Below are 13404 nucleotides of genomic sequence, written 5' to 3' on the forward strand. Positions count from 1 at the left end.
GTATCTTTACCAAGAAAACCCCAAGGCTGTATGGTCTGTGGGGTCACGAAGAGTAGACTACAACTGAACAATGGAATAACAGCCAGGGGTATATGGATTCTGTGATTATGTGTATTTGAAAGCCTGTGATATGGAAGAGGGCTTTGACTTTCTCTGATTTGTCTCAGAGCAAAGAAGGAGGAGCAGTGTGTGGAAGCTGCAGAGAAGAATGTGTCAGTACATTTGAAGGAAGAATTTCCTAACAAAGAGGATTTATTCAAGAAGACACTGGAATGCTGTAAAAGCCACTGGGTTCCTACTCATTAGGGTAGAGCAGTGATCCTCCTTCAGAAGGAGGCTGGATCAGCATTTGTTTGATCACTTCTTAGGGCTATTGAACAGGCTATTCCTACTGCATTTAATAGCCTTTCTGAGGTCCTGGTGATCTCTGCAGTTCTGAAGTCCTAAGTGCCTACTGTGTGCAGAGTAATCTCTGTGGGGAGGTAGAAGGGTAATTAAGCCAAGGATTATAACGATAGCCCATGGTAATGGAAGATGCTGAAACATGTTTTCTAGTCATTAAAGAAAGATTATATTATATTCAGTAGGGTTTTAGTGATACGTGTATTGTGTTGGTAGTCCCTTTATGGAAACTCTTTCCTAGTGAATCAAGAATACCCCATGTAAGACACTGAATTTTATGTATTTATTGGGTGTGTGCGTGTGTGTGTGTGTGTGTGTGTGTGTGTGTGTGTGTGTATCTTAGCTCAGTTGTTTAGAGCACTCTGTTCTGTTAATGAGTTAATACTATGTGTTCATACCTGAGCTATGCCAGTGGCTTTCCAGGGCAGCTGTCTTGCAGATATGTTTTTTGTCTCATTGGGGACTTGAAAAGCTTTTGGTCATGGGGCTTGTTTTGTGCTGTCCCTTCTATTTCGATGTCTTCATTTCATAAGTTTCATGTAAGGTCTCGTTAATAGAAGATGCTACAATCCTCTAGCCTCATATTATCTCACTCTCTCCCCCACTGTCTCTGTTACACACACACACACACACACACACACACACACACACACACACACACGCAGATTTCCATGCTATTAAGAAGAATAAAAATTAGCAGTTTCTCACCTGAACTGCATTCAGGCTATCCAGGAGTTAAGAGTAGGTAAAAATGGAGGTAGGGGAGTTGGTAAAGGGATGGGTTGGTCAGTAGAGAATAATATGGAGTAAACTTTGACTAGCAAAAGACTGGGGAAGACTACTGGTGACTCCAGAAGAACATGTTATTCACCTCTTTGCTGAGTCAGTTTGGTTTTTCTATGTGTATTTATATTCTCGGTCATCATTGTTCTTCCTTCTATTTTGCTTCTCTTTGTAGGCAGTAAAGCACTGGTTATCCAGAGTGGTTGGGTAATGGAGAATTCTGGTTCATTCAGTCTTTGGGATGAAAATAATTATATTTTATTTGGATTATAATTTTTACCTAATTAGAATATAAAAATCCAATTGAAAGAAGTGTGCAATTTAATCTTTTATAGTGTTGATAATTCAGAAGATAATTTTGGCATATTAGGTCATCTTTATGGATGTCAATATTCATCTCCAAATGTGGTTAATTGAAGTTTCTGTTTGTTAGAAGTCTAGATGAACAGGATTTTATAGTATTTATTTAAAAAAAAAAGCTTTCTAGAATCAAGATTCAAAATGCTTTTGACAGGCTAGAAGATTGAGCCAAATCCAATAAACTGAAGTCTTAATAATCAGCCTCATAAATACAAATGGAAAAGGCATGTTGTTGTTATTCAGTTGCTTTTCAGTTGTGTCTAACTCTTCATAACCCCATTTGGGATTTTCTTGGTAAAGATAAATTTTCTTGGTAAAGTGATTTTTGCCATTTCCTTCTCCAGCTCATTTTATAGATGAAAAAAACTGAAACAAATAGGGTTAAGTGACTTACCCAGGGTCATACAACTAGTAAGTGTCTGAGGCCAGATTTGAACTCACAAAGATGAGTCTTCCTGACTCCAGGCCTGGCATTCTATCCACTGAACCACCTAGCTGCCCCCTCTAGTAATTAGAGCTGTTGAAAAGCAGAATAGGCTGCTTCAATGAGATATTAAGTACTCCCTCACTGGAGGTTTTCAAAATAAGATTGGATGGCCCCTTGTCAGGTATGTTAATTGACTGAGATTGCTGTTTTAGAGAGGATTCTTGTTCGGCCATGGCATTGGTCTAATAGCATCTTTCCATCTCTGAGGTTCCGTGATACATTCTTAAACTCTTCTGCAGTTACTTCTTGTTCTTCTTTTCTTTTGCCCTTATCTCTTTCCTTCCCACAGATGGCATTTCTGTTGCCTCCTACACGCCAACCCTTCATCTCTTCATCATCCATTAGCTGGTTTCCAAGACTGATCTTCTTAATTCTTTTCCTTGGCACCATATAGAATATGAGGGAACTGTATTTATTCCACATGCAGAAGAGAGGACTAGGAGAACTTAATGACATATGTGTGAGTTTGTATGACCTCCTTCTGCCAAAAAAGATGAAACCCTTTTATGCAATATGGGCATTAAAAAAGAAAAAAAAATCATAGCCATTTTGGGGTTGTGACTAATTACTATTTGCAAAGCCTGGCACAGATTGTGACTTTTCCTTGATTCACAGTGGTTCTGAAGTCTTTGTTTCAAAGAAATACCACACTTGTCTTCCATGTTATTTGTCTCACACAGACATGTGTGGTTCACTTGCCACTTTTGTGCCCCTGCATTTCATAGCTAGGCTAGATTGGTTTAAATAATAGTCTCTGATACTAAGGGCATTTGGTGGTGTAATGGATAGAGTGCCAAGCTTAGAGTCACGAAGACTCATTTTCCCGAGTTAAAATCTGGCCTCAGACACTAGCTGTGTGACCCTGGGCAAATCACTTCACCCTGTTTGCCTCAGTTTCCTCATCTGTAAAATGAACTGGAGGAGGAAATGGCCAACCACTCCAGTATCTTTGCCAAGTAAACCCCAAATGAGGTCAGGAAGAACCAGACACAACTGAACAAAAACTATGGTGTGGAAATGTTTTTTTTAATCACCCTCTTCCTTCTTACCATTTCCCAAATTGGCTAACATCTGCTTTCTCCTACCATGAAAGGGCAAAAAAAACAAAACAAAAGAAAGGTCATAAATTACAGCAGGAAGGATTTAAGTTAGATATTAAGAAGGGTTTCCTTCCTTCTCGAACAAGCGATAGCAAATGCTAGAATTTAGCATTAATGAAGAGAGAGTATAGCATCAACTTCTAGAGATTTTTTGAAAAATTCTCTTTCTGGGATGAATGAAATTTTACCTGGCACAAATGGAGTAGATAGATGACTGGTTCTTTCTGGGGTGATAATTTTGATAAGAATTTAAGTGCACAGATAATCCACCTCCTGTACTCTGTCTCTGCAGTCCTGCCATCTTCTTGGTTGGATTTGCCCTTCTAATTTACCCTGCACCTTTATGGGAATTTTAAGTGAAATTGTGAACTGAGGGAATTTTTCCAACCTTGACTGATAGATTGATTTTATTGATGTTTTGATGTTTGTTGTGCTTCAGTTTATATAACAAAGGTTTTTTTTCTCTTATATTGTCAGCAAGTGCATTTTTCTTCTTATGACATGGAATAATTTTGTAAGAGCCTAAAATTCTTCTATGTATAGGATTGCCCAAAAAGCTTAAAATTGCATTAATACTTTTGGGAAGCCCTGTATTTAACGTAAGGAAAACATGTACGGGAAAGGCATAATGGCAGAAACAGTTTTAGCTGGCTAGATAGAGAAGTTATTACTTTGTTTTGTCTTCCTGGCTCATCTAGGCTAGAAGTGTGGTGGTTACTTATGGGCTCAATCCTACTACCGATTGGCATAGGAATTTGAGCTGCTCTTTTTGACATGGGTTGCTTCAGCAATCTTGTTACCCTGCATACACCCACCCCTCCTCACTCTATCTCTCTACCCCACCTCAGGGCTCACCATATTGGTGCTAGAATTAGTGGGTACACCCAATTAGCTCTACCCACTTCGGCCCAGAACTTGGAGTTCCTGATTTCTGTCAGTTTCAGCCTCTCTGGTAGTAGAAATTATAGATGTGTGCCATCATACCCAGCTAGTTACTACTTTTTAAGAAAGATGAAGGAAGAAAGAAAGAAATTGAAATAGCTGCTTTTACCTGTTTTTACCAATGAGGGCTGCTTTCTCCTGTATTTCCTGGAGGAATATTTTAGCATCTTATAGAGATCTTATATCTCCTTTTATAATGTCTTCCCTCCCAATACAATTGAGGCCCCTTTTTACTGTTACTGGGCAGAAAGAATAGGTACTAATCAGGCATAGCTTATGTAAGTAATCTACCAAAGGAAGTGTTTTGTAAGGGAGATTATAAGAACACAGCACCAAGTCTCATGCTTTACACCTTAGAGGATTTTGCCATTTTCTCTGATATGTATAGAAAGGGAGAAGCAGATCCTTCAGTCTTATTCCCAGAAAGTAGAATCAAACCAAGATGACCTTCATCTTTGGCGTCTTATCATCCACTTCTACAGAAAAGAGGTGATCCCTTAGATGTTTACCTTAAAGACTGATGATACAAAGCTACAGCGATAAATGATGATTACCAAGAGATGGATAGGGAAGGGAAAAAAAGCCAGCTGCGCTAGAGCCAAAAATGGAAGAATGATATGTCAGTTATTCGTGGGTGGTTTTGAAGTTACCACACAGACTTAACTCAGTGCTTCCTTAACAGTCTTCTAGGTATGCTAATGACTACCTCAGCCTCTATCTCATTTCCTTTCAGTCTGACCTCCCAACCCAGTTCTGCAATCTGGATCATTTGACACTCCCACACCTGACTCAAGCTTGCCTAAATGCCAAATATACTGAGTGCACTCTTGATTATAATTTATGGTATGAAAGCAAAGAATCATTAATTACCCTGCTGAAAAAAAAAATCAAATTGTAATTAAGGGAAAATTAAATGTTCAGTTTTTTAAAAGTATATTTCTCAAAACAAGTATTCATCTGCTCTGTCATTTCCTGGCTTTAATTTATTTTTGTCTTCTATCCAAAACATATTAGCCTTAATTATTAACTATGATGATCATCAGTGCACCTCGGTTCAGAATGTAATATTTCTTCCTGAACAACTCTGCCATGTAGGAGGATTCACCTTCTTTAGTTGTTTTTCCATGAAAATGTTGCCAGAGTGCATTTTTCTTCTTCTAGGAGGAAGAAAATTCATTTGGTAGTATTAGCAATGTTTTCTATTTCAGCATTCAGGCATTAGATACTTGTGGAGGGTGATAGCAAGACCACTAGTCTTATAATGAGAAGACTTGAGATGGAATCCTGGTTCTGATGCTTCCTAGCCGTATCACCTAAAGAAAGACCCTTAGCTTTTTTAATCCTAAGTTTTCTCATCTGTAAAATGGGGATAGCAACATTTGTACTGCCTGTCCTTAGGGTATTATGAGCGAAAGTGCTTTTTGAACTTAGAACTTTAAGGATTTTGCTGTTATTTGAGTTTCTACACTGAATTTGGTCCCTGTAAGTAGCCCTCTTTAGTAGATTTTTATTAACCATTTCTACAGGGTGAGAGCCAAACCAATGGATAACTCATGCTATACAGTAGTGCCTGAATTTACTGTATGCATGTGTATGAAGAAGTGATCTCATTACCACTCAATAGAGCAAGACTGCCTCATGGCAAGAATGTTGCTCTCATAAATAAAGATAGAATTTTCCTTGATGTTCTGTTTTCAGAGGGAAACAGTGGGGAGTGGGGTTGAGATCAGGGAGTCTCTAAACTAATTCCCTTTGATATTATTAAAGTGGAGTTTTGCAGGAGTCTTGCGTTGCAGTATTGTATTACAAAGGAAATGATCAAGCAAGCATTTATTAAACTCTTACTGTGTGCCAAGATCATTCTAGTGATACTTGTAGCAACAAAAATCCCATATATTCTTTTGAAAAATAGGTTCTGGATGGGTCTATTGTAGTGTCATATTCCAGCAAGGCTCTAGGGTTTGTTTTTTTAATTATTGTTATACTTTTTAATTTATTATTATTCATCACACATTAAGTACCTGTGTATAAAGCACCATTCTAAGGACACAAATGCGTGCACACGTGTGTGTGTGTGTGTGTGTGTGTGTGTCTATCCCTGTCCTTAAGGTGCTTATATACTGTCACACAATTTTTCATGACCTTCAGTATTTTATCTTGGCTTTAAAGTAGCACGGAGGGACAGGAACTTATACATTGGCCATTCCCTTTCTCCCTTTTCTGTTCATGTCATTTTGTTGTTGTTGAGTTTTAGCCACGTCCAACTCTTTGTGACCCCGTTTGTGTTCTCTTGGCAAAGAGACTAGAGTAGTTTCCCATTTCCTTTTCCAGCTCATTTTATAGATAAGGAACTGAGGTATACGGTGTCAGGTGACTTTCCCAGGGTCATGTAGCCAGTAAATGTCTGAAGTTGGATTTGAACTCTGGTCTTCATGACTCCAGGCCTGACATTATATCCACTGTGTCACCTAGCTGCCTTTCTTCATGTCATTTAAAAAGTATTTATTGGGCACCTGTTCTTTGCTTAGTGCTATACTAGGCCTAGCAGAGGGGATGTACAGAAGAAATTAAAGTCCAGATCACCATCCTCAAGAATATTGGGAAAGGCAAACCCACTTGACTACTCAATCAATCACTCAGTCAGTAAGTATTTTTTAAGTGCCTCCTATGTTCCAGGTACTGCTAGTGGCATGAGTTAAGACACTCAGTAGCTACCATGGTCATAGTAGGGAGTTCTGAAGTGAGAAGACCTGGTTTCAAATGCTGCGTTTGATGCTTACAACCTGTGTGACCTTGAGATATTAAGTACAAAGAGTGAAACAATCCCTATTCACTAGGAGCTTATAGGGCAGACGAAGAGTACACATGTAAATATTCACAGCATAAATAGAAAGTCACTAAATATAAATATGTACAAAGTAGTTAAATACAAGGTAGCCTAGGAGAGATGGCCTTAGAAATTGAGGGGAATCAGGAAAAATTTCATGCTAGTGCTTGAGCTATATCATAATAGAGAAGATTCAGGAACTGGTAAGGAGGATGTGAATTGAAGGCATGTGGGATGGTCAGGAAGAATATAATTGAACAGTAAATTCTGTTGTCAAGACTCTAAATGCTACAGTATTTTACAGGAGAGGGAGATGAATGAGAGCCAGAGTGGGTTTATTGGGCAGAGAGGGGGAAAATTTGAGTCAAGAACTGGGAATTCTCTCCCATTTGTTTTCCCCAAAACCCTACTTTGTGGCCCCCTCCCCCCAAAAAAACCTCATGGAAAAATAAGTTTTCATTTTGTTTTGTTAATACTTTCTATTTTCTTTTCCTGTGAACTGATTATGTTAGCTCTCTGTCTCTGTCTCTGTCTCTCTCTCTCTCTCTCTCTCTCTCTCTCTCTCTCTCTCTCTGTTCTTTGTCTCTCCTTTTATCTCTCTCTGTGTCTCTGTTTCTGTCTCTCTGTCTCTCTTTCCCCTCCCCACTCCTTCCCTTCTCTCTCTCTCTCTCTCTCTCTCTCTCTCTCTCTCTCTCTCTCTCTCTCTCTCCCTCTCTTTCCTCATCTCTCTCCCTCTCCCCTTCTGTCTCTCCCCCCGCTCCCAGCTTTGTGTCTCTCAGTCTTCTCTCTTCATTCCTCTCCCCTCTCCTCCCTCCCTCTGTCCCTCCCTCTCCTCCCCCATCTCCATCCCTTTCCCCGGCTCCATTCCTCCTACAATCTTATTTTTGTTTATAACATCTGTAGGTTCTGCTAACCTGCTGATTCACTGTGTGCCGCATCATGTTTTAAATAAGGAAGAGATGAGACTGACTTCCAGGGGAACTATTCTGTACGCTACCCACTCCCACTGACTGTGAATGTGGTGCCATCTTTCTTTGTGATTTTTTTTTAAATTAGAGATTTTACAGAAGTCTGCATGGTCTGGTATAGGGGTGAGTGATCCCTGTTCTCTGCTGGTGGTGGTCTTCCCTTCTTCTCTAGACTTATCTGTTTCTTTTCCCTTTCTTCTTTCTGCCTAGACCTTTATCTTCCCTCTTCCTTTCTTATCTCTTAATCTCTATAAATTGAAGTCTTCATTGAAGACTTCTGCCAACCCTTCCCTCCTCCACCTCTTCTTCTCCCGTTCTATCCCTTTCATTTTCCTCTGCCTTCCATCCGATAGCTTACACTTTCCAATACCTATAAGCTTTAAAAGGATTCCTGCAGTCTCTGACTGCCAAGGTAATTTAACCTTAGAGATGGAAGGAACTCTAGAACAGAGATTCTTAGACATTTTTGTGTCTTCCCTTTGGCATTCTGGAGCTTTTGTTTTCTCAGAATAATGTTTTTAAATGCTTAAAATAATATGCATACAATTCTAAAGCAAACCTATTACACTGCAGTGTTGTTATAAAAAAAAAAAAGACTCCATGTTAAGAACTGTGCTCTAGAGATCATCTAGTTTAACCATTACAGTGTGGCAAGTATCCATCCTCCATGTAAATAAAAATGAGAGAATTGTATCCCCAAATACAGCCAAAGAAGTTACCGAGGTGTGGCTGATCTTATGGCAAAGTCATCCTTACCCACTCCTTGGTGTCCTCTGTGCCTGAGGACGTAGTCTCCATGAACAACTTGTGGGCCTTCTCCACATGGCACAGAAGAACAAGAGAAGAGCCACCTAGGAACGCCAGGCCTCATGGAGCCATCTTGCTTTGCCATAAAACGCTGCTCATTTTGCCCTTCTGCTCCTTTCTCCTGTTAAAACAGTGAGCGCCCCTGTGGCCACAGCGTCCTGTCCTTTACGCCATCTCTTGTACGCATCCTCTTTTCTCCAGTCATGTGGCAGCCTTCTTGGGGGCAGACCTTCATTGCCTCACCCCTGAAATCCTGTAGTTACTTGCTGTTCGGTCTCCATGCCTCCATCGTCCACTCAGCTGGCAAAGTCATTTTTCTAAATTGTAGATCTGACTGTGTCACCTCACTGCTCAGTGATTGCCAGTAGCTCCCTATTACCTCCAGAATCAAATATAAAATCCTCTGATGTTTAAAATCCTTCGTAACCTGGCCGCCTTCCTACATTTCCATTCTTGGAAAGTATTCCACTTTGCTCCACATACTCTACTATATATCAACACCCACCTTTTTGCTGTCCCTCACTTACATCCCCATCTCCCTTCTCTGGGCATTTTCCTTAACTGTCACCCATGCTTGGAATACTCTCTTTCTTTATATCTGCTTCCGGGCTTCCCTGAGTTCAAATCCCACTTCCTAGGAGAGGCCTTTCTGGGTTCCTTCCCACACTTACCAGTGCCTTCTCTCTGACGTCACCTAACATTTGTACTGTGTTTGTCTTGCCTGTACATAGTTGTTCTACATTTCCTCTCCCAAGTGGTTGAGAAGATTGTGTGTATCTACAGGACAGAACTAGATACATTGGGAAATTGCAGAGGGAGAGATTTGAGTTTGATAAAAGAGAAAAGCTTGAAAAGAATTGGAGCTATCCAGGAATGGAATGGCCTCCTTCTGGAACTAGTGATTTCCCTATCACTGGAGACAAAGGTTAGATGACCACTGGACAGGAATGTTGTAGAAGGGATTCTTGTTTAGATGTGGGTTGGAGTCTTTGACCTCTGGAATTCTTTTGTAATAATGATACTAGTAATAATAGCTAACTTCTGTGTAGCAAGTACCATGTGCCAGACAAAGCACTTTACAATTATTATCTCATTTGACCTCAGAACAAACCCTGGGTGGTATTACTATCTCTATTTTACAGATGAGGAAACTGAGGGAAACAAAGGTTAGTGATTTACCCAAGGTCACAACAGCTAGTGTCTGAGTCTGGATTTGAACTTGGGTCTTTCTGACTCCAGGCCTAGCACTCTATCTGCTGTACCACCTAGCCACCTTCCCTCCCCTCGGTTCTTAAGATTCTGTGATTCTTTGCAAAAGTAGCATCCAAGACTATTTGTCTCAGCATTTTAAAATACAACACTTTGGGGAGGTCTGGGGTTCAAATAAACAGATTACTTTTGTCAAGTCCCTTTTACTTCTTTTTACCTTATTTTCCTTAACTGTAAAATGAGGGGACAGTGGATGGGACAAACTTCCTTCCATATCTAGCATTCTGTCACTCAAAGTAAAATTATGTGCAAATATTGCAAAGAATTGCTGCTTTGTCAGCTTGAGGAAGTCCCAGTATGGAAACTCCCTCCACCTATATAGTCCTATCTAGAACTTATTAGATGAGGCCTATTGAATTTCTTGAGGCACATAGAAATTAAGTGATTTGCTTGGAACCACACAGCTAGTAAGTGTAACAGGCAGGATTTGAATCCAAGATTTCTTGACCACAAACCCAGCCACCTCTGAGTAAAATTAAATCATGTGTTTTGTCAAGGGATTTACTGAAGTGCATACATATGACAAGTCCTGGTCCTTTTTTTGTGTGTGCTTTTTAAAATTTTTTTTTTTAATTTGTGAAGCCCTACCTCTATTGTGATTTCTTAATAAATCCATGTTCTTCTCCTGCCCCCTTGTGAGTGGTAGTAGTCACAGAAAGCAATATAATCCTGGAAGCACATAAGGTGTTGACATAAAGAAATAAAATGGTAATATGATAAAATGGGAACCTGATTTTTGTGGGTTTAGGATTAGGAGCGGACCCTCTGGCCTCAGGCAGGGTAATTAACTGCTCATTTTGTTCATCTCTAAGTGAGGTTCTTGAGAAAGCTGAACAGGGCCAGAGAGTGTCAAATGCTGATGAAGTGATTACAAGGTGGGTCACACCCTGGCTTGTGAAGGAAAAACTGTCTGCTTAGAGAAAGATGGCTTGTTGCCCACGTGGGGAAGGAGGCCTGCCAAGCATGGCCCGGAGGAGGAAGGTAGGAAGTAAAGGTATATTGGATTGTGCAGTGAGCTGAAGTCATTTTTCACTTTGAGCAAAAGAGAATCTATCAGGTTCAATTTTAGTCTCTTTCTTGTGTTTTCCTTTATCAGATTCTTTTTTTTTTCCCTCAACACTGAAATGCTGAGTATTTTTTCTGCAGGATGAACAGCTAAAGTCACACGAAAGCAAGCTCAAGCAGATTTCCACAGAATTGGCTGAGCATCGCTCGTACCCACCTGACAAGAAAGTCAAAGCTAAGGAGATTGATGAATACAAACTGAAAGACCACTACCTGGAGTTTGAGGTATGGGTGGATCGTTGCACCGGCCCGAGAGTCCAGACTCTCTTTCCTCCCTCCTCCCCTTCCTCTTCCCTTCCCTCTCAGTCTCCCTGTCTTCCTCCCTCTCCTTCTCCCTCCTCTTTTTCTCCCTGGAGTTTAGAGATTTAGGAAACTATATGCTCATTGTTTGTATTACATATTCATAAGCAGATATACATATATATGCTTTTATATGCATAAAATAAATATTATGAAACCTATGGCTTCAAGAAAGAGGAAGGCAGGTAGATGGAAGTCAGAGATCCCCATGCTTGACTCTAGTTTCCCCAGAAAGTAACTGGTCAACTCCATAAGACTCAATTCTTGACATCCTAGAGTATTTATTATTTGATTCAAAGGACAGGCAAGGTATCAGGAGCATCCCCTACCTGAAGACTACCTACAAACAACTCGCCTGATTAGTGGGAGGGTGAGGGTTAGGATTCTTGGATCTGTTCACTTGGAAGATCAATCATGGGAGATGTCAGATTTCTGGGGCTCAGAATTGCAAAATTCCGGTGTTGGAAGGTCTGCGGAGTCACCTACAGAGAGAAACAATGGTAGTACATTGGAAAGAACAGTAGCTTCAGAATCAGAAGGTCTGGCTAGAAATCCTGTTTCTACTGTTTGCTACACTTGTTATCTTGGTCAGGCTTCCCTGAGGCCTGCTAAGAGTTTAATTTGGTGGGGTGAGGTGCAGATGGTCCAGACCCATAATTTAATCATCGTAGGGAACTGTGGGTGAGGAAACTTCCTCTACCAGTACAGATTAGCAAATATTTTCCAACCTGTATTCTTAAGGAGGTCACATAACTAACATATGTTGGAACTGGAACTTAAATCCAGGTCCTGACTTCAAGGTCAGCTGTGCACACTGCTACTCAATAAGCTTTACATTTATTCCTATTAAATGTTAGATTTAGCCCAGTGATGTTAAATTCATGTGGAAATGGGGGCCACTAAACCATATATAAGGATCCTTGTGGGCCACATATTGACTTAGAAAACCACACATTAATAGTGTCTGGGTTTTATTGGGCTTTAAAATTTGTTTTAAATATTTTCCAATTGTATTTTTTATTAATTTATTTTGATTTATCAACCATCACTTCCATAAGCTTTTGAATTTAAAATTTTTCTCCCTCTCCTTTCCCACCTCCCTCCCCAACATGGCACACAATCTGATGTAGGCTATACATTTACATTCCTATTAAACATATTTTCACATTAGTGATGTTATAAGAATTACAACCAATAGAAGGAACCACCAGAAAAAGGAAACAAAACACAACAGAAGAAAAAAATAATAGCAAATAGTATGCTTCGATCTGCATTCAAACTCTATAGTTCTTTCTTTGGATATAGATAGCATTTTCCATCATGAGGCCTTTGGAGATGTCTTAGACCCTTGTATTGCTGAGAAGGATTAAGTCTATCAATATTAATCATCGCACAACGTGGCTGTTACTGTGTACAACGTTCTCTTGGTTCTGCTCGCTTCACTCAGCATGAGACCATACAAGTCTTTCCAGGTTTTTCTGAAGCCTGCCTGTTCATCATTTCTTATAGCACAATAGTATTCCATTACATTCATATACCATAACTTTTTCAGCCATTCCCCAGTTGGTGGGTATCCTCTCAATTTCCAATTCTTTGCCATCATGAAAAGAGCTGCTATGAATATTTTTTGTACGTATGGGTCCTTTTCCCATTTGTATGATCTCTTTGGGATATAGCCCTAGAAGTGTTATTGCTGGGTCAAAGGGCCCAAGTACATTTTTAATCTGGTTCAATCCACACTCAGGAGTGGTATGGGCCACATTTTTGACACCTCTGTTCTAGACTGTCAAGACTTTCTGGATCCTGACTCCCTTATTCAGTGTGTTAGCTGTCCCTTCCATCTTTATGTCAGCTGCAGTTTGAGTAATCATGTCGTCTGTACCTTTATCTGAGTCACTGAAAACACTAGACATGGGATAGGGCCAAGCACCAGTCTCTGGGATACTCCACTGGAGACCTCCTGCTTTATTGACATTGAACATTGAACACTAATCTGAGTCCAGCCATTCAACCAGTTTTGAACTTGTCTTCCCTTCTGTATTCCATAAGAATAGTATAAGATACTTTATCAAATGATGTACTAAAAATTTAGGT

General features: G+C 40.0%; 1 protein-coding gene across 8 annotated transcripts in view; it reads left to right on the forward strand.

Moving 5' to 3' along the window:
• Nucleotides 1-13404, forward strand: part of PSD3 (pleckstrin and Sec7 domain containing 3) — a 607844-nt gene that overhangs the window by 559578 nt on the left and 34862 nt on the right. For all 8 annotated transcript variants that reach the window (XM_020969583.2, XM_020969586.2, XM_078149618.1 and 5 more), the window contains one exon: nucleotides 11092-11235. In XM_020969583.2, coding sequence (XP_020825242.1) covers nucleotides 11092-11235 — 144 coding nt within the window. The remainder of the gene's footprint in view (nucleotides 1-11091; nucleotides 11236-13404) is intronic.

Source organism: Phascolarctos cinereus, unplaced genomic scaffold, assembly GCF_003287225.1.
Source record: "Phascolarctos cinereus isolate Bilbo 61053 unplaced genomic scaffold, phaCin_HiC Scaffold_2;HRSCAF=192, whole genome shotgun sequence".
In the NCBI taxonomy this organism is placed as follows: Eukaryota; Metazoa; Chordata; class Mammalia; order Diprotodontia; family Phascolarctidae; genus Phascolarctos; species Phascolarctos cinereus.